Source organism: Heloderma suspectum, chromosome 7, assembly GCF_057233095.1.
Source record: "Heloderma suspectum isolate Gila_16-S chromosome 7, 16-S_ref, whole genome shotgun sequence".
NCBI lineage: Eukaryota > Metazoa > Chordata > Lepidosauria > Squamata > Helodermatidae > Heloderma > Heloderma suspectum.
Genome location: NC_139464.1, coordinates 93528794 through 93554730, shown reverse-complemented (window position 1 = coordinate 93554730; position 25937 = coordinate 93528794). Strand labels below are relative to the sequence as shown.

Here is a 25937-nt window from a genome sequence, read left to right as displayed (position 1 = left end):
GTATGGGCAGGGCTCAAGTTCCTTCCTCCGCTTCCCAAGGTTCTCTTGACGCGCACAGCCGTTCGGGCAGTCCCAGCGCAGGCTTTCTCTCATTCACCTGACAAAAAGGTCGGTGGCGCCAAGAAAGGGAGGCGTGCGCCGAGCCTTCCCTCCCGGTGCGGCGATCAAGAGCAGGCAACTGCCACCTCTCTGTCTCAGCGCCTGCCACATCCGAGTCACGGCACCATTTATGTTGCAGAACTCAGAGTCAGAGAGACCACGGAGTGAAGGAAAAAGAGTTTTTCTTTATTTAACGCGCGGGCTTTATGGCTGGAATCACTTCCAAAGAGCCAAGAGCCCTGATTTACATCAGCAAATTGTTTTTATAGACATTATGACACATATGCAAAATCTCCCCCGCCCCTTTTTGTGTGGGTTTGCGGTATTCAGCATTTCCTCTCCTAGCACCATTGTTTATAATACAAGAAATGGGTTATAGGGTAGCCATGATAAGCAGAGAACAGCAGAGAACATGATATACATATCACTATGACCTTAGCCTTGGTGACAAGTTAAGAGATTCCTGCGTCTCGTCAGGTTACAAACATATATTTTAGAGAGCAAGAGCTCAGCAAGAACATGAAGCATGAGACTGCATGAGGCTACTTAGTCTGACCCCCGATATGGCTGCTACAGAAGTACGGGGAGAACAGGAGTGGATTTTTGAGTTGAAGGACTGTGAGTTCTGGCAAATTCCTGAGGTCAGAATTCTAATTCCAAGTGTATGTCTTTTGTACCATGCTCCAGTTGGTGGATCTTGAAGTTCCAGTAAAAAACTAAGTAGATCCCACAAGGCTGAATCTGCCCTCCCTTGCTGTAGAACAGCACAAACGAGAAACCCACTTACATTCCTATATCTATATATTCCCAAGCCCCAACCCAGAGAACGGTGAGAAAAGGAAGAGGGGGAAAATGAAATCGAGGGAGACCTTTTTTAGGAAGACACCAAGCAGTAGACATGTGCCATGTATGCTTCAACAGGGGCAACAGCTTCCTGTCAGCTATTTTGAAGTTATTGCCAAATCTGAAATTTCTCAGGGGTTGCTCCTCCTGGCCTAGGCTATCTGCCTGTGTGCTGCTTGGATCAACATGTCCTGGCCCACTCTTCTCATCCTGTGTAAGTATGCAGTTTCCATGTTGCAAAATAATCCTCTTTGCTACTAGGAGCACATGCAAGAACCAGACTCTGTGGCCTGACACATCCCATGATGGTGGGAATTTCTCTCTGTGTGCTAGACTCACTTAAATAATCTAAATCCTTTCTTATTGACTTAAGGAGCACGCGTACAACATTCCATTCTTTAACTTTGTTTTAACTCCTCCAGAATAGTACCATCTTCTGCTTCCAAATCACAATTGTTCAATGAATTAGAATTGCCACTCACTCCAGCCATAAGCAGGCACTGAAAGATGGGGAAAATTGAAGGTAGTGGTGCTCTCTCGATCTACTGCCAAAAAGGTGGCTAAAGTATGTGAAAACCTAACTAAGCTAGGGGTTTGCTGTTCTTAATTTAGTGCTGAATAGAAATAATAGTTTAGCCATCTGAACAAGACAAAGGTAATGAACTCCATACATCACAATAATGATCCCACAAAAACTCTGAATCTCGATTCGAAGTTCTGAATTTAGAGGAGATGCTGAGTATGCTTTCTGCTGACCAGGGGCAGAGTTTCAGTGCCCTGTAAAGCTCTTTGTCCCTCCACCCAACTTGTAGAAGCAGAACAAACAATGCAAAGTACGAGAAATGAAAATTCACAGAATTCTACATTTCTTGCCATAGAATGTGCAAAGTATTTGCACGGAATTCTGAGCTTTTCTAAAGCAGATTCTAACAGCCTTAGAAATATGGGTATCTTTGGCTCAACATAAAGACTAGAAGTAGTCTTCTAGTCTCTTGCCAACCTCTTTAGCCCTTGAGCACAAGTTGAAACTTGAGTAACTGCGGAGGATATAAAACAAAATGGCTACAGGTAGTCACAAACGACAAGTAGTTTGGCCATGAAACTGAATACACTGCAGAGGTCGAGTATGAGCTACAAATGCCAAATCATTTCCTTTTAAAAAAGGAAATTCTCAAGGCACAATCACAAACAATTCCAACAAGAAGAAAAGGTGGAAGACAACAGAAGACACCAATGTGGCTTCACAAAAAGCTTAGGGATGACCTGAAAACAAAAAAGGACACATATAGGAAGTGGAAAGAAGGCCAAGTAACAAAGGAAGAGTACAGGCAGGTAGCACAGAATTGCAGGGATGGCGTCAGGAAGGCTAAAGCTGAGAATGAGCTGAGGTTAGCGAGGGATGCTAAAAACAACAAAAAGGCTTTCTTCAGCTACGTGCATAGTAAAAGGCAGAGGAAAGAAATGGTTGTTCAGCTATTAAATAAGGATGGCAAAACGATAACAGATGAAAAAGAAAAGGCAGAGGTGCTCAATTCCTACTTTGGCTCAGTCTGTCAGGGTGGACACTGAGCCCATAGAATCCCAGAGTAGTTCTGATTCGGAGGAAGAGCAGTCGCTCCTGGGAGAGGAGCGCGCCCCTTTTTCCCAGGGCCCGCAGCTGACAGAGATTCCTCCCACCCACATTCCTAGATTAGAAAGCTGTCCAGGGAGTGACCCAGCACCGATAGCAGACTGGTTGGATGAACAGTGCAGACACAGAGAGCGGCGCCAAATGGACAGCGCGGAAAGGAGGCGTAGCGCCTGGTTGGCGCTCAAAGAACGGTTGCGCCCAGAGGATCCAAGGGAAAAGGGGAGGGATTCTCCCTAGTCCTTATATTCAGGGGTCTGCCAGTAATTGCTTTTCAAACGGGGACCAACTGTTCCAACTTAGGGCATAGGGATGCTGCTGCTCAGATCTAGTTGCTACCTATAGAGTTGTAAGTTGTAAAAGAAGAATAAAGCTTTGAAAAGAATCCCTTTGTCTGCGTCTGGACTTGGCTACTGGATTAGACTGAGAGAGCCCTCCAAGGAGCCCTTGACACAGTCTTCTCCCAAAAAAGGGTCTATGACCCCCCCTGGCAAAGGCGAAGTGCAAGCTGAAGGGGCAGGATTGCAGCTTGAGATCAATAGGCATATGGTCAAGGAACACCTAATGACTTGGAATGAGTTCAAATCTCCAGGGCCAGATGAACTGCATCCTAGAGTCATAAAGGAACTGGCAGAAGAACTCTCAGAACCGCTGTCTATTCTCTTTGAGAAATCATGGAGGACGGGGGAAGTGCCAGATGACTGGAGGAGGGCTAATGTGGTCCCTATCTTCAAAAAGAGTAAAAAGGAGGAACCTGGGAGCTACAGACCAGTCAGTCTGACATCAATCCCAGGGAAAATTCTGGAGCAGATGATAAAGCAATCCATCTGTAAGCACCTTGACAACAATGCCGTGATTACTCGAAGCCAACATGGATTTGTCAAGAACAAGTCCTGCCAGACAACTGATCTCATTTTTTGATCAAGTAACCTCCCTTGTAGACCGTTGGAATGCTGTAGACATCATATACCTCGACTTCAGCAAAGCTTTCGACAAAGTGCCCCATGATATCCTGATGAGCAAACTAGCTCAAAGTGGGCTTGATGAAACAGCAATCCGGTGGATCCACAGTTGGCTACAGAATCGGACTCAAAGAGTGCTTAGCAATGGGACCTTCTCAAACTGGGGAGAGGTAACAAGTGGGGTACCGCAGGGCTCAGTCTTGGGGCCAGTGCTCTTCAACATTTGCACCTAGGAAAAAGAAACCAAATGCACAGTTACAAGATGGGGGATACGTTGCTCAACAACACTACAAGCGAGAAAGATCTTGGAATTGTTGTCTATCACAAGCTGAATATGAGCCAACGATGTGGCTGCAAAAAAGGCAAATGCTCTTTTGGGCTGCATTAATAGAAGCATAGCTTCCAAATCCCGGGAAGTACTAGTTCCCCTCTACTCTGCACTGGTTAGGCCTCATCTGGAGTACTGTGTCCAGTTCTGTGCACTACACTTTAAGAAGGATGCAGACAAACTGGAGATGGTTCAGAGGAGGGCAACAAAGATGATCAGAGGACTGGAAACAAAGCCCTGACTGAAAGAACTGGGCATGTTTAGCCTTGAGAAGACTGAGGGGAGATATGATAGCACTCTTCAAGTACTTGAAAGGTTGTCACAGAGAAGGAGGCCGGGATCTCTTCTTGATCATCCCAGACTGCAGGACACGGAATCATGGGCTCAAGTTACAGGAAGCCAGATTTCGGCTGAACATCAGGAAAAACTTCCTGACTGTTAGAGCAATACAACAATGGAACCAATTACCTAGGGAGGTAGCGGGCTCTCTCACACTGTTGGCGTTCAAGACAAGGCTGGACAGCCATTTGTCAGGGATGCTCTGACTTGGATTCCTGCATTGAGCAGGGGGTTGGGCTTTGTGGCCTTGTAGGCCCCTTCCAACCCTACTATTCTATGTATTTGACTCCACGCTGCACAACAAAATACCCATTTGACAGAACGCAAACTGCTGAGGCTCAGAGACAAGTAACTTGACAGCCAACCCACCTAGGGCTAGGCCAATACATTTAGCTGCCTCCCACTCAAGTCTTTCTCCCTCTCCCAGGATCACCAGACACACTTGCAGAATCACCCCCCCAAAGCTCCCCCTCTCAGAATCCCCCCCCACACACACACACAACTATTTCTCTGTTTTTCTCACATGTGGGGACCAGAGATATTCCGGGAAAATTAAGATGGCGGGCAGGTGCAGGCCAGTGCTTCCCTTTGCAGTGTGCCCACTCGCCAGGTGTTCCTTTTTTTATTAAATCAAAAGGGGCACTGGCATTGCAGGCACTAAGGGAGGTGTCTGGCAGTGCTGTGGTGCCCATTGTGTTGCACTGGGGAAGGCATGACTAAAGCCACAAAGAACTTCAGTGTTTCATCTTGCATTATGAGCAACTACAACTAAAAAAACGATCTCAAGCTTGTGTGTGTCTTATTCTCAATTCCCTTGTTCCTTTCCAAAAGAGGTAGACTTATGCCAGTATACAGGTTTTAACTTTCGACACTTGGACACTAATTAAAAAGTAGTATGTTTTTGCTTCACTTTTTATTACTCACACATTTACATAAGATTTTACAATGCCACAAGGAAGGATTTACACATTAACAAATTTACACTGATGCCCACGTTGCTGTATAGGCACTCTGCAACATGCTTTCCTGCACTGAGAAGGACAGTAAGAACTTCTGCCATGCTATGGAAAAAATGGGGTATCTTTCTAAATTTTAATGATATTTTCTATCGATCTCATTCCATTCTTTGACACCGTCTTTAATGGAAAAGCCTTTCTTCCTAGAAGCAGTCTGGCATTAGCAGCTTTCAGTAGGCCAGGTTTCATAAAAATACATACATAGCTGAGTCAGTGTTCTGTCATTACTTTGTATTATATATACAAGTTCAGTTATCTTTGTAGTAGTTATTGAAGTTGATGCGTAGTAGGAAATCTTCCAGGTGAGGCTGGTATCCCCTATTTACAAGCTTAGTTACTACTGCAGGGAATGGAAACAAAAAAAGAAAGCTTAGTACATTCAATCAATTCAACAAACTCAGTTTGTTTAAATGGCTCATGGCAAGAGATATGCAATGTAGCCTCCACAGAACTCTTTTTCTGGAAATGCAAAGTAACCCTGTAACATATCCGCATAAGAACATGCACATGCTTGATGGGGTGCATCAGCTGCTGCATTCTTTTATTTGTCCCAGCAGTTTCATTTCATTGCAGTTGAGCCTACCAAGGATACTATTTTTTGATACAGGTTCCAAGAGTGTTTTATCTTCTCTCTCTTCTGTTGTAAAAAAAATTACTTATTAACATTAGTAAGGTCTTGCTTCAGCAAACACTCCAGTAGGCACTCTAGTATAGCCTACTGTTGCTATAATAGTAGACTACACTCCAGTACAGCCTACTACTGCTACTGTTGTATTGAACACAGTGGGACTCGATTGTAGGATTGGGAAAAAAGCTACTAAAATGATAAAGGGGCTTGAGCAACTTCTCTCTGAGGAAAGGTTACAACATCTGGGATTGAAAAAGGCAAATGAGGGGAGACATGACAGAGGCATACAAAATGATGCATAGTGTAATGAAAGTGGACAGGGAGTCATTTTTCTCCCTCTTTCATAATACTGATTGGTGGGAGATTCAGGACAGATAAAAGGAAGTACTTCTTCACACAGTGCTTAATTAAACAATGGAATTTGCTAACACAGGATGTAGCAATGGCTTCCAGTTTGGATGGCTTGAAAAGCATATTGGACAAATTCATGGAGGAAAAGTCTATCAGTGGCTACTACTCCTGATGGCTATATGCTACCTCCAGTATCAGAGGCAGTATGCCTACGTCCACCAGTTGCTGGGGAACATGGGCAGGAGGGTGCTGTTGTACTCATGTCCTGCTTGTGGGTTTCCCGTGGGCAGCTGGTTGGTCTAGGACTAGGTGGGCCTTGATGTGATCCAGCATGACTCTTATGTATAAAGGATTGGAAAAAGAACATTATGGGGAGGGACTAGTTCAGTGGCTGAGCACATGCTTTGCATGCAGAAGCACCTAGGTTTAATCTGTGGCATTTCATTAAAAAATGTTGGAGATGGTGAAAACCTCTGTGCAGTGACATTGCATCAGAGACAACTGGTTAGATCCAGATTTACTCATACTTAAGTAGAGTGGTCTACTCTGACTAAATCAGGATCCAACCTAGTATGGGCAAAATGGACAAGGAGTCTGACCTGATGCAAGGCAGCTCCCTATGTTCCCTTTTGTACTTCAAGGGGTAAAAGGCTATATTTGATAGAATCGACTCGTGCTGGTGAGGACCATGCAAACTTTACACAAGCTTTAATGTAACAAGAACAAGCAGAAAAAAGCTTTTCCAGAAAGCAAACCCATCAATGAACACACCTGCTAATAATAACTGTCCTTGTTATACTATCCAGAGCATGGTTTTCCCTCACCGCCGCATCCCATGACTATAACATTTTCTCAATAACACAAGTCTTACCGTTGAATAAGAAATGGGAGTAGTATTTGAACGTGTTGTAAGATTGCTGCATTAGGCCAAAGTTGGGATGAATGGCCATTTGTTTTCCAGAATCAAAACTCCATGACTGCGATATTAACTGGCTACGGAACTTTAAAATGAGGCTAAATATGCTGTGAATTATGTTCATCACAGGGGCTGCCTTTTCAGTCAACAACCCCCTGTCAAAAGAAAAGAAAAATAAAATATTAAAGAGTTTTTATACTATTATCATAACTTCTATTCCTCTGCAGCAAATGTTTAAATTATTGCTTCATTTTTTAAATTGAAGTTGCAGAACTTGTCTGTATCCATTTTCATCAGTGTCTTCTATCCTGCTGGTCTTTGCTCAGGGATGTCATTTGAGAATAATCCAGGATAGGCAGGATATCAAACTAAAAAAAAGAACCAGTAACATTTTGAAGGTTTGTACTTTGTGTCCTTTTACCTTTATACAGCAGAGACTATATGCAGCTTGTACAGCTACCACTGGCCACCTTGCTCGCAGACATGTTATTCTGAGGCAGCTCCCTATGTTCCCTTGGTGGGCAGGTATAGCAAAAAGGCCTTGTGCTGCCAATCCATTATATCCTACTTACTAAGGTTTGAATTAGTTTCAAGTGTTGCTTTATACAACTCTTATTTAACACATTACTTCAGGAGACATTTCTTTCTCCATCTTCCTGCTCCTTCCATTTTCCCACTTCGGTTTTCCCCTCAGCTCTCATTCTGTCAGCATTGGCGCTCATTATCTATTTCTCTTTGCCCTCTACCACCACATTATGAGGCAGACTCTAGAATTCAAAATTAAAGCACAATTTAGGTTAGACTTGTTATCAACCTTTTTTTCTTCAAGCTTTTATGCTACTTACAAACCTCTGCTAGGGACACGAGTGAAGTACAACCATTAAATGAATTCCATTTGGGCAAAAGCACTATCAAACTAGACTGAAAGAATAGTAATCATGAGATTCTCTTCAATCCCCACACTGAGACACATGCTACTCCGTTTGCCCTATCCATGCCCAACATCCCATATGCACACCACATTTGCAGTACGTGGGGAGAGAGTAATCACATTTATCCAACCTTCTAGTTACTTGAAATGTGTTTATTTCTATAGGCAGACAAATTAACTATCTTCCATTTAATAGCTTTCTTACCGGAAGATTGCTTTGTTGAGGTATTCTGCATGTGTTCTGTATATTTCTTCCAGGTTTCCTACAGACGATAGTTTATTTCCAAATTCACACCAGGTCACATGCAGGATCTGATTGGCAATATATCCTTGAATAACTTTAACGAAGTGCTGCATTTCATGCTTATAAAGCTGAAGCTGTCGAAACTGAACTGAGTTTGATGTGTGTTTTATTAATGCTGAAAACCCCCAAAAGAAAGAGATTACTCACAGCGTCAGAAAAGATACAGTTGCTGGTTTAATAGTTATATTGCCATGACACCAGTTTGGAAACCAAATTAACAAACAAGTTTGTGTAAATTCACCTGTAATCAATCAATGGATCTACTTGGCTTCTTATGACTGGTTACCTGGGTCAAGGTGAGTCCTCTCACAAGGAAATAAGTGTGTAACTACTTATGCTAGGTGGAGCAAGAGTTGTTTTCATTACTACTGCATTAACTCATAGAGCAAAGAGGGAGAACATCCTTGGGGGAAAAAAAACAGTTGGTCTTTACTTCATGCTCTATGGAAGGAAGCTTAAAACCTCTTCAGTTCTGTTAGAGAAGACCTCATTCACTTTATTTTATGTAGGTTTGCATTTAGATAATCATGGAATATACATATAGGAGACATTTGGTAAATGTGTATGCATCCTGCTTATCTGAATAGGTTGGATTCCAGACTAAATAAATAACGGTAGTCAGATCTCTCTTACCTGTTCGCTTTAAGTGGAACCAAACATCTTTAAGAGTCCACACCATATGCTTCAATTGCAGGAGGAAGGAGAAAATCTTGTTGTATTTGTTCATGCAATTCTCAGTAATGACAATATTTAAGGGCCAGTCAACCTTAAAAAAAAATAACCCTATTACCACAGCAAGTCCCCCATCAACAAAATATTTTGCTGCTTTTTCATGTAAGGGTTCAAAGACTGTTGCTGTTAACAAAACTGAATGCATTTATAAGTAGCATTAGAGAATGGTCAGGATCAATTAATTCCAATTAATAAGGTTTGTCTGTAGGAGAAACTTAACACTTCTCAAATTTTCTGTGAGCCTTCTCACCTTATATCGTAGCTCTAAGCAGTTTAGGGCATCAGGCGCATTAGGCTTGAACATCTCTGGAAGGTACTTCAGTGCAAAAGAGAGATTGGAAGCCAAGTGAGTGTCTCCATGAAGACTGTATTGGAGTGCCTTATTTAAAATGGAATTGAGGACTAGTGGGTTCAGAAGTTCACCAGGTGTCTGTCCTGATCCAAGCTTGAATTAAAAAAACACTATGTTAGAGGCTGAGAATCCATTTGTCAGAATAACCCTTGCAAAAGTATAGAATGCTCTTTCTTTATTTTCATGTGAACACAGCCTAACCCAGAGAGTCTCGTACAGCCAGAGCATATGAGAGAGACTCTTTCATGTTTATTGATAATGATCAATAAAACTTCATTGGGGACTTTGTCAGTATTACTAGTGCCAAGGCCAGAAGCTGCACCATTTCCCAATATTTAGTAACACATACACACTGCAACATCATTGTTTCAAATGATAGCAGCCGGACATATAGTCAAGAAACAGACATTTAAAGAAAAACCTATGCAAATACCTTTTCAAAAAGCAAATCACTAAGTGACTGAGCAAACTCTCCATCTTCCATCAATAAAAAGTGCCTTAACGCTTCAAAATGCTTCTCAACATTCAGTTCTACAAAGTAGTAATCGACAATGGCTTTGTTCACAAGGGAAACACTAGGAACAAGTGAAAACATGGACCAATTACTTTAAAATATTACATTTAAAATTTCCATTGATTCATTCATCATTAAAGACAACAAACAAACATAACCACTGAGTGGCTGAGACGAATAACCAAATCCTTACTGGAACCACAATAAGGCAAACTTAAATCTAAGACAAATTACACTTTGAATTCTTAAATCAAACTTTATGTACAGAATAAATTAGAAATGTTCAATGTTTTGATCCTCAATTAACCCAAAATTAATTAAAGGCTCTTCCCAGAGGATTTACGCTAATGTGTCAGTGTCATTTTCTGGTCACCTGCAGAGACTGCTGTCATAGATTGAAACCACTTCTGAACAGAGATTTATCAGGGTGCTGAATGACCTAATTCCCAGAACTTGGGCGGGCCTGAAACCCTCTACAGCCCTATTCTTTTACTTAAATTCTTGTATTATTTACAAAAATAGAATACCATCTCTATAATAAACCAAGGGTGTTGAGAAGAGTGTAACAAGTCCTTTGTCAAATGAGGGAGCAATCCTACGCCTCCTTGACAGTGTCTGGGGAGCCATAGCGTTGTTCAGATTGTCTGACTTTGGAGCCAGTACACTGCACTCCCTGCTCCCCCCCCCCCATAGCCGGTGGGGAGAGAACTGAGCCAGCTAGCTCTCCACACTCAGAAACCTGAGCGTGGAGACAGGGAAAAGAGGCGGTTCCAGGTGTGGGAAGGAGACCATGGAAGCTGCCTTATGCAGCTTCCTATGCTTGCCCCAGTCTCCTTCCCTCTGGCTCCGAAGTGCTGCAGCTAAATTCAGGGTGGCCAGAGCGCAGAGAGGAGGATTACTTCCATGCTCCAGCCTCCCTGCATTACGATACTCGGCAGCCTCCAACTTCGGAGGCAGCCGACTATCAACATAGGATTGCACCCCAAGCCTAGTCATCCACTGTCACCCTTTTTAATAACACTCGTATATAACTATTTCTGTATATTCAAAATCAGCAATAGCTATCATGTCCCAACAAGCAATATCTTGCTGTTTCTCATTCAAATAAATTAGAATTTATTCTCTTAAATATTTTTTTTAAACAGCAATGCAAACTATGTATTACTACCAAGTAGAGCCAATGCTACTAAAACTACTTACTGACAAACCAAGGGGGCAGTAATTGATCGTTTCATCAGCACTGGAAGTGATAAGAGCTCACTTAGTTGTACAGCTGTTTCATCTGTTGCCGATTGTACTGATGGGTCCACAGGGAATGTATAGGATCTTGGGATCACATGATGCAGGAGATGGGAAATGGGAAGTTGTGCTACATTGGAGCAAAGGGTTTTTTTTTTACAAAAATTAAGCTAAGGATATCTATTTCTAAAGCACTTTGAAAACAAAATGCTATACAATAAATAACATTAAAGAATGTATACCTGCAGTTTACAATCTACAAACCCACTGAACCAGTTCACGCATCATGATGATGGTGTGGTGTTTAAGTCATGGGTTATTCATGACCACACGGGAGTAAGCAAGCGAGCATGCTGCCTCCTGACTGCTTGCCGCTTTCGCTTTGTTTCCACTTTGGTAAACGTGACATCTGAACCTGGCACTCTGCATTGTTGAGGAAGGAACCACTCAGAGTTTTAATCCAACAACAAACCATGCATTAAAACTCTGGGTAGTTTTCCCCTCAACAACCCTGAGTGCTGGGTTCATTTGTCACACCAAACAACCCTGAAACCAAAGTTTTCCCTCTTTTTTCTCTAGATGGGCCTGTGAGGCACACTAGTGGGGGCAGTGCCAGGACTGGAGAGGCCACAGGATTCTCATATCCTGGCTTCTCCTCTCTTGTCTCCACCCACTAGAACACCCGCTTTTCAACCTCTACAAGGTCCTCTGAAGCTCTCCAGGGACCATAGGATTCTCTTAAATGCTGTTTAAAAAACTGAAAGCAATAGGGATGTCTAGTATCAGGAGGCAAGGCATTTGAGGGCATTAATAATGAGGGAAAAGGTGCAAACAAATGCAGTTTCATGTTCAACCAGAAGTGGAGGAAGCAGTACCACCAAACACATATACAAGTTCACATAGGACTTGGCACAATAATTCTGCCACAGTCTGGTGTTTGAACTGCGATACCCAAGATGACTCTGCTATCTAACAGTTTCATAGAATAGTAGGGTTGGAAGGGGCTTATAAGACCATCGAGTCCAATCCCCTGCTCAATGCAGGAATCCAAGTCAGAGCATCCCCAACAGATGGCTGTCCAGCCTCATCTTGATTGCCTCCAGTGTGGGAGAGCCCACTACCTCCCTAGGCAATTGGTTCCATTGTCATATTGCTCTAAAAGTCAGGAAGTTTTTCCTGATGTTCAGCCGGAATCTGGCTTCCTGTCACTTGAGCCCATGATTCCGTGTCCTTCATTCTGGGATGATTGAGAAGAGATCCTGGCCTTCCCCTCTGTGACAACCTTTCAAGTACTTGAAGAGCACTATCATATCTCCCCTCAGTCTTCTCTTCTCAAGGCTAAACATGCCCAGCTCTTTCAGTCTCTCTTCATAGGGCTTTGTTTCCAGTCCCCTGATCATCCTTGTTGTCCTCCTCTGAACCCTCTCCAGCTTGTCTGCATCTTTCTTAAACTACTGGAAATCAGTTCAGGGACAGGACAGTTCAGGGATAGACTGGAGTGCTGGGCAGAAAACAACAGAATGGCATTTAATAGGGACAAATGCCAAGTTCTGCACCTAGGAAAAAGAAACCAAATGCACAGTTACAAGATGGGGGATACGTGGCTCAACCACACTACGAGCGAGAAGGATCTTGGAATTGTCGTCGATCACAAGCTGAATATGAGCCAACAATGTGATGTGGCTGCAAAAAAGGCAAATGCTATTTTGGGCTGCATTCATAGAAGCATCGCTTCCAAATCCCGGGAAGTACTAGTTCCCCTCTACTCAGCACTGGTTAGGCCTCATCTGGAGTACTGTGTCCAGTTCTGGGCACCACACTTTAAGAAGGATGCAGACAAGCTGGAGAGGGTTCAAAGGAGGGCAACAAAGATGATCAGGGGACTGGAAACAAAGCCCTATGAAGAGAGACTGAAAGAACTGGGCATGTTTAGCCTTGAGAAGAGAAGACTGAAGGGAGATATGATAGCACTCTTCAAGTACTTGAAAGGTTGTCACAGAGAAGAAGGCCAGGATCTCTTCTTGATCATCCCAGAGTGCAGGACACGGAATAATGGGCTCAAGTTACAGGAAGCCAGATTCCGACTGAACATCAGGAAAAACTTCCTGAGTGTCAGAGCAATACGGCAATGGAACCAATTACCTGGGGAGGTGGTGGGCTCTCCCACACTGGAGGCCTTCAAGACGAGGCTGGACAGCCATTTGTCAGGGATGCTCTGACTTGGATTCCTGCATTGAACAGGGGGTTGGACTCGATGGCCTTGTAGGCCCCTTCCAACCCTACTATTCTATGATTCTATGACAATCTCTGTAGGATTTGTTGGTATCAAGTCTGCTAAATCAAGTGTTTAGTCAGCATGGCATTACCCAAAAACCTTCTTTCCAACCTAGACATGTGGGAGCAGCTTTTCCATCAACTACTTGGATAATGAGTGCTTTGAGCAAGCTGATGGAAACCCACTGTATGGATCCCAGTCATGAAAATGTCATCCTGGGGAGGGAACTCAAGTAAACTTCCAGGTGGCTATGGATAAAGGGCCTCTAGAAGTGCTCTTAGTTAGTGTTCAAAAGTTATTGTGAAAAATGATATCCTACAGAAGTCTTTAGCAAGGGTCCCCAACCCCTGGGCCGCAGACCGGTACCGGTCCGTGGCCTGTTAGGGACTGGACCGCAGTAGGGGTGTGGGAACCCCCCCTTACCTTGGGTCTGCAAGGGGGGGGGAGGCGATCCGTCCCTCCCTGCCGCCCCGGAATCCTTGCTGGCCCTGGCCAGCTACACTCCGTGACAAGTCCGCAGAGCTGCCGGCCAGCTCCGTCCCTGTTCTTTGCAGTAATAGCCTATTACTGCAAAGAAAAGGGATGTAAATGGCGTCTGCTATGCAGACGCAATTTGCATCCCAGCGGCCGGAAGTCCACCCCTGGCTGGAGCTGGCCAGCAGCTCTGAGGACTTGCCGCAGAGTGGAACCGGCCAGGGCAGGGGAGGATTCCGGGGGGGGGGGACGGATCGCCTCCCTCTCCTGCGGACCCAAGGTAAGGGGGGTTCCCACACCCCTACTGCAGCCCAGCCCCATCCCCACCTCGGTCCGTGGAAAAATTGTCTTCCACGGACCAGACCCTGGTCCCAAAAAGGTTGGGGACCGCTGGTCTATAGTAGGGGTGAGGAACCTGTGGCTCTCCAGAATTTTTTAGACTCCAATTTCCATCAGCTCCAGCGGCTTGACCAATGGTTAGGCATGATGGGAGTTATAGGCCAAACACACATGGAGGGCCACTCCTGGCCTACAGAATTCTGGGGAGACACACACAGTCATTATCCCCTTGAAGGGAAACAACGTATCATGCCGTTACATTCTCCTAATGCGCCTCACTTTGAAACTACTCACACATCAAATCATAGCTGTCCTGATATTTTTCGAGACAGTATTGATCAGATAAGGATTTCAGATAATCTTCCTCTTTCTTCCATATGGCAATAGTGGTGTTTCCTTCTTCTTGGCTTTCAGATGCACCGACTACAGAGAGGTAAGTTTGCTGAGTCACAAGAACTAACTCATTTGATTTTCCAGGTTCCTCCACCTGCTGAAAATGCACACCTGGGTATTATTCATTTGGTTTAAAATATTTATATTCCATGCTTCATTACATTAAATTGTTTCAGAACTATTACAGGGAGATATATAGATTCATATGTTTAATGTGTGTGTGTGGGGTGAGGGTAGGTGAGGGTATAATCTGAAACCTAAAAACTTACTGCTCACCTGTAAATTCTGAGGAGGATTTGGAGAGAGATCTTCGGTATTATCTGTTGTGACTGCTATATTATCCAAAATTACTATTGTGGGGGAAAGGAAAAATGAAAAATACATTGTATTAACCATATACACTATTTTGATACAAACAAAAACTCATTTCAAAATATACAACCAACCTTTCATGTGTTACTTCAGTACCTCTATAATAATACTAAAACTCAGCACTGGACTTTCTTCTGTTTCATAAGAGAACTTCAGCTCTTAAAAGCTATGCTGCCTTCCATTTATTTTTATACAGGCACTAGGTTTAAATCAGCGGTAGGCAAAGTGACCCCCCCAGATGTTTTGGTTACAACTCCCATAATCCCTCAGCATTGGCTATGCTGATTAAGGCTGATGGGAGTTGTAGGACAAAACATCTGGAGGGCAAGAAGTTGCCCACCCCTAATTTAAATTCTAGGGGAAGAAGTACATGGGTCACATACACAAATAATTAATTCCTGTTTTAAGTTCCCATTCAGAACATAGTTTTGATTCAGTTAAATCTGACCCACAAACCAATTAATGTTATTTGCTAGAGTTTTCAGATGCAAACCAGCTGAGTTCCACTGAAGTCAGTGTCTGGGTTTGGATGATAGGGGGGGTGGGGAGGGGAGAAGCCATCATGGCTTCTTCCCCCGCCCCTGTGCATGCTGTGTGCATGCCTGTTATTTACATAACTACCCGCACTGCAGCTCAGGTTGGTGTGTCGTGTGAACTTGGTGCACGGAGCGGTGGGGGTGAATTCATACCACGAAGCCCCCCCCGCTGCACTGCACTCGCACAACACGCCAACCCGCGCTGCAGAGCAGGTAATTATTTAAACAACAGGCACACACGGGAGCGGGGGAAGAAGCCACGATAGCGTCTTTTACCCCTGTGATCACCCGAACACCCCCAATGAGTGCTAGCTGGTTCATCACTGACTTTTCTTTTTTTAAAAGAAAAAGATCTGCCAAATAACTTTTTGACTGACTGTCACTTACTCTTCTCCTCCTCACCCAAGCTTCCTTCTTGCTTTTCATTCAAGTTATCAGCCAACACATGATCAGATGGTCTTGATTCTTGTCCTTTATCATTCCCTTTGACTGTAGAGAATTCTCCATTGTACAGGAATGTCTGAACTGTAGAGCTAGATGCAGGACCAGAGGCCGCTTTAAGATGAGGTATCAGATCACTGTCACTTGAAGGGATCCACTCCCCTATTTGTATGCTTGACTGGGATGCATGGCCAAAGGGGTTCCATCGAGGCTTTGAACTTTCAGAATCAGAAACCAGCTCTCCAATTTTAAAGTGTGACTCAGAGGCATGCCCATGAACATTCCACCGAGGTCGAGAAGACACAACTTCAGAAACATTTTCCCCAAGTCTGATATTGGCATCTGACATGTGCCCATGGATGTTCCACCGAGGTCTAGTTGGCTCTACGTTAGATACATACTCACCAATCTTTATGTTGGCATCTGATGCGTGCCCATGACTATTCCATCTGGGCCTTGAGGGCTCTATCTCAGAGGCATATTCTCCAACCTGGATATGAGCTGCAGAGACATGCCCATGGGTATTCCAGTGAGGCTGACTGGGCTCTTCCTCAGAGGCATATTCTCCAATCTTAATGTGCGCATCTGAGGAATGCCCATGAGGATTTGAATGTGGTTGGTAGAGCTCAATATGAGATACATATTCCCCTATTTTAATGTTTGCATCAGAAGCATGGCCATGAACATTCCAACGAGGTCTCCTACTTCCAATATCAAAAATGTTTTCTCCAACTTTAATATGGCTGTCTGAAACTGAAGGCCTGAGAACAGTATTAAAGTCATATTCACTATCCAGGGGAACTTCAGTGATGGTTTCCCCTTTTGCTGCACCTTTTGGCAGAGAATTACTTCCACCTATCTGATCATTCAAGGAAAGATCTGAACTGATATTTTGCAAAGCTTCATCTAACAAGCTTGTCTCCTGTGCAATGGGGACAAGCGTTTGTTCTTGAGGTTTTGGTAAAAAATCTTCAAAATCCAGTTCAGACACGCTCTTTGACACAGCTGCCGTTTTCTCTGTATCGAGTGCCTGGGATGCGGCTCCTGTTTCTTCTGACTCAGAATAGTCATCAGGCTGTATAGTTGTTGGCTGTGCCAAATCCAATGATTTGTTATCTGAAGTATCATTTGTCAGTTCAGATTCTGAAGCTCTGCTGGTGTCTACAACGTTAGAATAGTCAGGCTCTGCAGAAGTTAACTGAAGTGTAAATAATGAAAATAATTACTACAACAGATATGTAACTCATTTATACAGCTGGGATACTTTCACCATTTCTTTCATTTATGGCTTCTCAAATTACTATGATGTGGCATTTTTACACTTTTAGGATACTATATTTTTAACTGACTCATATTATCTTTACTGAGCTTTCCAAACACTCCTAATAATATTAATTCATATTCATATTAATAATTGAAAATAATAATAATAATAATAATAATAGGTATTATTTATTCAATTTATGAGTTGCCCTATATCCAAAGTTCTCAAGGTGGCATACATAATAAAAACAAACACAATAAAACAGCTGTTTCACTCACTATGGAAATAGCCAGTACTTGCCTGCATATCAAGTGTACAGGCATGTATGGGCCTTTCTGTACTGGGCTTTTATCTACTTTGGATTTTGTCACAGAACTGAGATCCAAGCACTACACAAAGCATTTCCTTCCCTGCTTTTCTGCTGCATAACATGTACATGGCACAGTGGTATAGTACAAATAACAAGTGGAAAAAGCATTTTCGCTTTCAAAAATAATGCCACATTTTTCCTGCTCTAAAAAAAATTCATCAAAAGTGCTGTTTAAAAACAGAATCAAAACTGGAGGGTCACATGACCATCTAAAGAACCCATAAGCAGCTGAGTAGAGAATGATGAACACACAGTAAATGCCTCGTGTAGAAAAGCTCTAAATAAGGAAGTGGTAGAGCACATAGTTTGCAGGCAGAATATCCCAGGTTCAATCCCTGGCATCTCTAGTTACAAAGGATCAGATAGCAGGTTACAGGAAAGACCTCTGCCTGAAACACTAGAAAGCTGCTGCCAGTCAGAGTCAACTATAACTGGGCAAATTCCTAGACCTCGTGTAAGACAGCTTCCTACAGTCATTTTTTTTAAATTGCATGAGCCAGGATTGAACAGTGTATACATGCTCAACAAAAGATGGGCATAGTTTTCATGCATTCCAGGGAAAAGTAACACATCATCACTAGTCACATTAAGATGTGAAGCAGTCCTAATTTAAAGGCAGAGGGACAGGCCACCTATGTACAATTTCATACATCCCTCATCGAAGGCATAACAATAATATAGTGCAGTTTAAATGGAGGAGTTACTGTGCACATTCTTTGCAACATGCAGAAAGGCTTATAAAACACCGCTATAAAAAGAGGGGAAAGCAAGAAATGAAGGGAACTTCTAGGCAGCGCCCAGATAGGACTACATTGTGATCAAAATGTAAATAATCTAACATTTGTAATACAAAAAAATTATGCCATTTTGGTTCCCTATAACAGGAGAAGCTATGGGTGATCGTTTATTAGACCAAACTTTAAAGAAACAATTACACTTCTTATTACACAGAGATGTTCATCACACAGATCAGTAGCCCTGTGTAGCTACAAAGCACACCAGTTTCATCAAGTAGTTCGTCTAACACAAAAAATCACCTTACTTATAACTTTTAGAATTTGTCATCAGGTAATGTGTACAAGAAGCAGCACCAACCTGAAGGCTAGAAGCTCCAACCGGCAGAACTGCAGCTGAAACCTGTTTGCTTCGATATTCTGGAATTATGTCTACTTTCCTCCTGTACTTTCCACCAGGGAGTTTCGCAAGCATGTCCTAAGCATCAAATGGAAAATATCAAAGTTTAAACATATCAATACATACATCTGTAATCATTGTCAACATGCTTCCCCCCCCCTTTTTAAATATAAGATGTATTTATACTACCTCAATACGTTTTTCATCTTCCAACAGAAACTTGAGACGGGCTGTTTCTAATTTATGCCTCTGAATTTTCCATAAGGCTTTTTTTTCTCTACGAGCTGCATCTTCAGACAGTTTGCTGTAATGGTCAATTAACTCTTGCCTAAATGAAATAAAACAAAGAACAACTTCATCCTGCCATTTTGTACGATATATACTGGGATAAAGCCAAGCAAAATGGAAAGAGTTAAAAACTGCTCACACTACTCCATCAAAACTAAAAATGTAGCCCACAAACTCAAGGTACGAGCTAGCAAGATGCTGATGAAAGTCAGATAGTTTACAATGTATCATATAACATATTGAAGTTTCTGAGCTATCAGTGCTTCCAGAACTCATAACCATTGAGAAAATCTTAACCTACGTAAAGCCCAATTTCAACAAGTGAAAATTTGGATACTGTATGTTTGCTGTGTCTTCAGATGACATTGTGCTGCCCAATATTTGTACAGGATTAAGGTTGTTGTCACAACTCTACCTAAGGAAAAACATACTGCCTCTGAAAATGGAGGTAATATACGGCCTAATACTCTTATACTCTAAGAGTATGTCTAATACTCTTTTAAACTATCCCTGTTGGTGGACATCACTGCATCTTGTGGTAGTGAAATTCACAGTTTAGCTATGCATTGTGTAAAGAAGTACTTCCTTTTGTCTGTGCTGAATCTCCCACTTTTCAGCTGAATTGGATGACCCCAGGTTCTAGTATTATAAGGGAGTTTTCTGCCTATTCACTTTCATTTTATACACCTCTATCTTGTCCCCCAACTCAACTTTTCAATAAGCTAAAAAATCCAGGAAACTGCAATCTTTCCTCACAGGGGAAGTGCTCCAGCCATTTTACCATTTTGCAACTTCTTCAGCTCTTTTTCAGGTGCAGTGACAAGAATTGTACACTGCATTCCAAGTGTAGTTGCCGCTTTTGAGGTTTCTAGTTTGCTTGACACTATGTCCTGTCTGATGTACACAGTGTCACCCCTCAGTCCTTCCTATAAAATCTGTATCCAGAAATGACATGCCCATTGGTTCTCTCCATTCCACTAGGTTTCCAGTATGTCCACTATATCTATGTTATGTGTTGAAACCAAGTGCTCCTAACTCTCATATTCTGGCTTGGAGGCTTCTAGCATTAGAATAGAAACACAAATAAATGGTGTAACACTGTAAAGCTACAATCCTATACACCTGGGAGTAAACACCACTGAACTCAATGGGACTTATTTCTGAGTAGACATGTATAGGACTGCACTGTAAATGTCTCTTACCAAATCATGCCTTCCATTTTGAAATCAAAAAGCCTGACTGTGTTTTCTAGATCAAAAATTTCAAGATTGGCAGTGCTTTTTAGACCACACAAATATTTGAACATTTTTCAGCAGACTTTATTCCCTGTACTCCCTTACCTTGCCCTTTTCTCCAAGTCTTCTTCTAAAGCCTTCAGTCTTCTCTCCCTCTCTCTGAGTTCCCGAGCATAACTAAAATCATCATCAGTTTCCTCCTGTTTCAGAGCACGTCGGCGCTACATATAAATTCAGAAAGCTTCAGAAATAATTTTCCAAAAACACACATTGAGCTCAAATACATATTCAAAATACGTTTGGATACATATTTTGTATTCAAACAAGTTCAATATCAATATACATCTTCCTAATTTTATTTTTTAAGCTACCAGCAGAAGATGTGCATTCCACTTGAATGAAAACAGTACCTCTAGGTCTTGTGCAAATTGTTCTTTTAATTTCTGAAACTGCTCACGTTTCTTTGCATCCAATGTTATTTTCTCCAATATTTGTTGATCTAAGTATAAATTTTAAATGCCATAGTGTTATAAAAGAAAAAAGTCACTGAGGAAAACAAACTAGATTGCAAAGACAGGCATAACTTACCAGTAATGGCTTTTAGAGCTTTGCTAGCTGTTTCACGAGCATGAACAATTAACTCCTGTTTTTCAATTTCCATGCGCAAATCCTAGAAGGCAATTTCACATGATTCACTGTGATTTTCAAGGCTTCAGGTGTGCAGTTTCATGAACAAAGATCAAGTCAATGAAGCAAAGAAAACTATCTTAACTATCCTAACTATAAATGGGGATCTTAGTGAAGGAGTTACAGCTTTTGTAATTTGATAGCTTGAGTTTGCATTTTCTGATCCTAAAACTTGCTACACCAGCAAGTAGTTAGGATGAAACATACTGACTATTATGCCAAGATAACATACTGCCTCACTGACAAGGCTGAAATATTAGGCAGCAATGCAGGACATAGTAACAGTGTATTAAAAAAAATTATTGTAAATTTTAAACAAAAGAAAAGAAATAGTATACACTGATAACTTGCACTAAACTTTAAGCATAAGGAAAAAACCTGGGAGGCCTTATATAAACTTAAGTCCCACAGAAATGGAGAGCACAGAGGTTTAAAGAGATAATATACAAGAGAAAGGTTAGCTTAAAACTACAATTAAAAGCCCTGCTGAAATGTGAAACTCTGGTACCACCCTGCTTCCTTCTATCCATCCTGTTTTCTTCCATGGGAGGATAAAGAGAACAAAATTTCTCCACACTTGGAAAAATGCCCACCCCCACCCCCCGGTCTTTATTCATGCAGTGTGGGTGAGATGGGAAAGGGGTTAAGCCCTGATCCTTTTAAGAACGAAGCAGATTACTTTCCTTCCTCAAACTCCAGTCTTATTCCACAGGCAATGTCTAAAGGTCGACCTGTTTGCACTCAGGTCTGCTTCTAAAATTTTGGCCTCTAGTAGCAATTTTTACATTAAAGAGGCCTTGATTATCTTTCATTAAACATAGAACCCCAAGGGCTCACACAGAGATACAAATATCTGAACATTTTGTGGTGTAAATGCATATTATAGCAGACACATCCAATAAATCCATTATATACAGTTTTGTATATATCAGTCAAACATAGGCTGCCTAGATTAAAAGATGCATCAGTAAAATCTCAAATGTAATTCTCAAATAAGAAATCAGTGAATGTCTGGGACACTCCAAGTTGCTACTATTCTAATGGTATAACCCTATTACCTACTTACTTGGGAATATGCCCCATTGAATTCAATGTGATTTACTTCTGAGTAGACATCTTGCACTGTAAGTATTAGTCTCTATGTCTAGCACAATGGAATCCATGTCTAGTGCAGTAACGTTTACCAATACAAAATTAATTATTCTGTTGAGTCACCTTTTCTTCCTTGCTGATCGTACTATAACGTGCAATTCTTTCCATTCGGCCCACATATACTGCACAGTCTCTCTCAATCTCTTTTAATTCATCAAGGGAGAAAATTACAGAAATCCGAGGAACAGGGATATCAGACCAGCATATATAGTGCTGCAAAAAGAGTTATAAATATTTGAAAAAATAATCCAAACTTTTATACCTTGATTGTAAACCCGTAGGCAGATTCTTGCTCAGTTTTTAGCTTTAATACAACACGTAGGTTGTTTTAAGGCTGCAATCCTATACATATTTACTTGGAGAGTAATTCCCACTGTACTGGCTGGGACTTACTTCTGAGTACTTATGTATACAATTGCAGCCTTAGGGCACAATCCTATGTCCGCTAGTCAGCGGCTAGACAGCCATAGGATTGGTCGTTTCTTGGAGAACCAACCTCCACCCTCTCCCGCACCGCCTTGTAGGCAGTGTGGAGTGGCCCTGCGCTCGGAAGAGCAGTGTGGAGCGGGGGAAAAGGGGCATTCCTGGGGGTGGGGAGGGGAGGTCAGAAGTGTCGGTATGACACTTCCTATGTGTCGTCCAGCTGCTCCTTCCTGTGGTCCAAGGTCCCACAGTTAGCCGAAATCGGCTGTCTAGCTACGAAAGCAGAGCGGTGGAAGCACAGAGGACATCCACTCCTCACCACTCCTCCTGCTCTGTACTGGATAGGCAGTTGCCCCCGCGATCGGAGGCGACTGTCAATCCTGATAGGATTGCTCCCTCTGGTACTTAACTTTTTTTATATTGCAACTCCTCCTGATGCTGTTTGGGAGAAGTTCTGCTGTAAACAGTTCCATGGCAAATGCTATCTACAGATTCTCTCTTTCAGATTGTGTAACTGTGAAATGTTTAACAATCAGTATAGACAAAACATAATATAGCCAATTATAAAATGGGAACTTAAAACCTATGCTCCTTGATCACACAATCAATAAGATAAGCAACAAAGTCATGGTATCACAGAGCATAAAAACAAAATTTGCAATAGGATAAAACTATAATTAAGAGCGTAATCCTATGGTCCCTGGGCGAGCGTCCCAGGGACCATAGGATTCTTCGGATTCCTCCTTCCAAGATCGGAAACAGCGCACCGGAGAGAGACTTCGGAAGGGGAAGTCGGAGATCCAACCCTCCTCCCTTGCAGTCGGTGCAGAAAGAACTGCACCAGTTGCCCTGCGATGTTGGAAAAGCAACCTTTGAGGAGGAAAAAGGGTGCTCTGATGGACAGAGAGGGGAGGAGACCAGAGATGCCAGGATACGAGTTATCCTGAGCCTCCTCCAACCTCATTCCCTCCCCTTCCAAAGTGCCTTTGCTGGACGGGCTAAAAAGCCCATCTAGCAAAATATGCAGGGAAAGATGACGGGGAGGAGAAGATCCTTCCGCCTTGTACTGGATGATCAGACGTCTCCACGTTCAGGGACGATGGCCTTGTAGGCCCCTTCCAACCCTACTATTCTATGACTATTCTATGATTCTAGTCACCAAGGGTGCAATCCTATCATTTGTGCCCTAAGACTACAAACAAGTGCTCTACATGGAAGACCATCTTAGTATGAGAAGTGGAGGAAAAGCAAGGAATTTAATATTTTATTTAAATGAGCTAAAATTTAGTCTTTAACTAGAAAGACTAAAAAAAGGTCTCAATAATTGCTTGATTTCAGCCAATAAAAACCAATCCAAGTAGAAAGGTCTTGAAACACTTACAGAAGAAGCAAAAGCTTAAAATTTGGCAAAACTCCAGAAAAAAAGAATTTTAATACTAGAGGAGAGATCACCTCTCTACATAGACTCACTCTATGGACTTGGAGCATAGTTAGAACTAATCCTGGAGATTGCAAGGGGAGGCATAGCCTCTTCAGCTAAATCAACTTTCCAAGGAGTTAGGACTTCAAAGGTACTTGCAAACAATGGCAAATCAATTACTTTCAAGAACAAAAAGTACTTACTCTGGGACAACACAACTTTAGTAGGTTTATGGTTTTCCCACAAATGTATACGTCATTAGCAATATGTTTCAAGAACACAGGGACACAGTCTTCTACTTCTTTTGAAATCAAAAGGTACCCATGGGTCCAGTAATGTTTGTCTAGAGATCCAAAAGGTGAGAAAGGTCAGAAAGTGTGCCATATTTGGAATCTTTCAGCCCAATCAGTATTTAATGCAATGAGCGTGCAATTATCATCCATTTGTTGTACACAGTCCAGATTATTTCTTTTGAGGTTGCACTTCTGTTGCAGGGATATCACACATTCCCAATAAAGAGTCTTGTGGCACCTTAAAGACTAACAAGTTTATCCTGGCATAAGCTTTCATGGCCACTGGCCACTTAAGCCAGAACAGATTTGTCAGTCTTTAAGGTACAAGACATTTTGTTTTCACTGCAACAGACTAACATGGCTACCCTCTGGAAATTCACACATTTCCAGTACCAGTTATACTTCCTGTATTTTGTACCTAGGGAAAAGCACTACTTCATCTAGATCAGCGGTTCTCAACCTGTGGGTCGTGACCCCTTTGGGGGTCGAACAACCCTTTCACAGGGGTCGCCTATGACCATCGGAAAACACATATTTCCGATGGTCTTAGGAACCGAGACACCGCTCCTCTATCCGTCTCCAGGCGGGTCCGCCCACATGCAAATACGCTAGATAGAATCTAGCACCTTTGCGAGGCTCTGGGTGAGGGAGGCGAGAGAAGGGGAGGCGAAGAGGGAAGGGAGGCCCAGAGGCTCCAGCGCCGACGGTGGCGGCTCCCCTTACGGGGGTGACTGGCTGGCGGGGTCCGGCGTGCTCTGCCCCGGGGAGGCCGGACCAGGAAGCGCGTGTGGCCGGCTGGGGGGCTGCTGAAGCGGCAGCGGCCTAAGCGGTAAGAACGCGAGGAGAGAGCCAGGCAGGGCTGGTGTGTCTGTGTCCGCCGCCTGCAAGGCCTGGCTAGGCCCGGCTGCCTGCCGTGGGGTAGGCAAGGATGGCGTGTGGAGAAATCGGAGATGGCGGGAGGCAGAGCGGCCGAAGGGTCACCGCTTATGGGTGGGTGAGGGAAGATCTCCATGATACGAGGGACGGTGGGAGGGAAGGGCGGTGTCCAGAGCTGCACGCCGAATTATTGGGGGATGTGGGGAGAGAAGGGAGCCGAGGCCTGGCTGCTGTGGGCGAAGAGTGGCCCCCGCAAGCCAGGAGGGTGAGGGGAGATGGGCCGCGATGGTCGCCGCGGGTCGTGAGGACGGTGTGTGAAGCCGAGGTCTGATGCTGTGGAGTGGGCTGGGTTGCGCTGTGGGGCGAGGAGGAGACGGGGCCCCTGTGTGGGTTCGGGGATCCCTGAGGTGAGGATGAAGGGCAGCTGCGAAGCACTCCGCGGGGGGCAGGCGGGCTGTGGGGTTGGGACGCGGCGCGCACAGGCCTTCCCCTGAGGAGTGGGCTGGGCTGTGGGGGTGTGTGAAGGGGGCATTTTTATATGGGCTAAGGGAGGCCTATAGGGTGTGTGGAAGAAGGGCCCAGCGCAAAAGCATATGGGGTGGGTCAGAAGGCTGGGCGAGGACCTGGAGGTCGTGGGCCGCAGAGGCTTGTCCTTATGAGGTGGGCTGGGCAGTGAGGGGTGAAGGGGGTGTTTATGGGCAAAACGACCTGGGAGAGGAGCCCTATGTGGGATCGTGGGAAGCAGAGGCTAGTCCCTATGGGGTGGGCTGGGCAGTGAGGGGTG

General features: G+C 43.3%; 1 protein-coding gene across 10 annotated transcripts in view; it reads right to left on the bottom strand.

Annotated features, from left to right (window-relative positions):
* Window positions 1–3670: 3670 nt before the first annotated feature.
* TUBGCP6 (tubulin gamma complex component 6) overlaps window positions 3671–25937 on the bottom strand; it is a 38186-nt gene continuing 15919 nt past the window's right edge. For 5 of the 10 annotated variants that reach the window (XM_084810911.1, XM_084810920.1, XM_084810913.1 and 2 more), the window contains 17 exons: window positions 24188–24327; window positions 22205–22354; window positions 20891–20972; window positions 20713–20801; window positions 20408–20523; window positions 18969–19107; window positions 18741–18857; window positions 15958–17209; window positions 14939–15012; window positions 14564–14759; window positions 11143–11311; window positions 9862–10003; window positions 9327–9521; window positions 8978–9110; window positions 8246–8459; window positions 7065–7264; window positions 5085–5554 (listed from right to left, as the gene is read on the bottom strand). In XM_084810911.1, coding sequence (XP_084667037.1) covers window positions 5463–5554; window positions 7065–7264; window positions 8246–8459; window positions 8978–9110; window positions 9327–9521; window positions 9862–10003; window positions 11143–11311; window positions 14564–14759; window positions 14939–15012; window positions 15958–17209; window positions 18741–18857; window positions 18969–19107; window positions 20408–20523; window positions 20713–20801; window positions 20891–20972; window positions 22205–22354; window positions 24188–24327 — 3500 coding nt within the window. In that variant the 3' untranslated portion in view covers window positions 5085–5462. Of the gene's footprint in view, window positions 3761–5083; window positions 5555–7064; window positions 7478–7761; window positions 7877–8245; window positions 8460–8977; window positions 9111–9326; window positions 9522–9861; window positions 10004–11142; window positions 11312–14563; window positions 14760–14938; window positions 15013–15957; window positions 17210–18740; window positions 18858–18968; window positions 19108–20407; window positions 20524–20712; window positions 20802–20890; window positions 20973–22204; window positions 22355–24187; window positions 24328–25937 lie in introns of those variants that run through there. The other 5 variants (XM_084810916.1, XM_084810918.1, XM_084810917.1 and 2 more) reach the window with 5 other exon arrangements.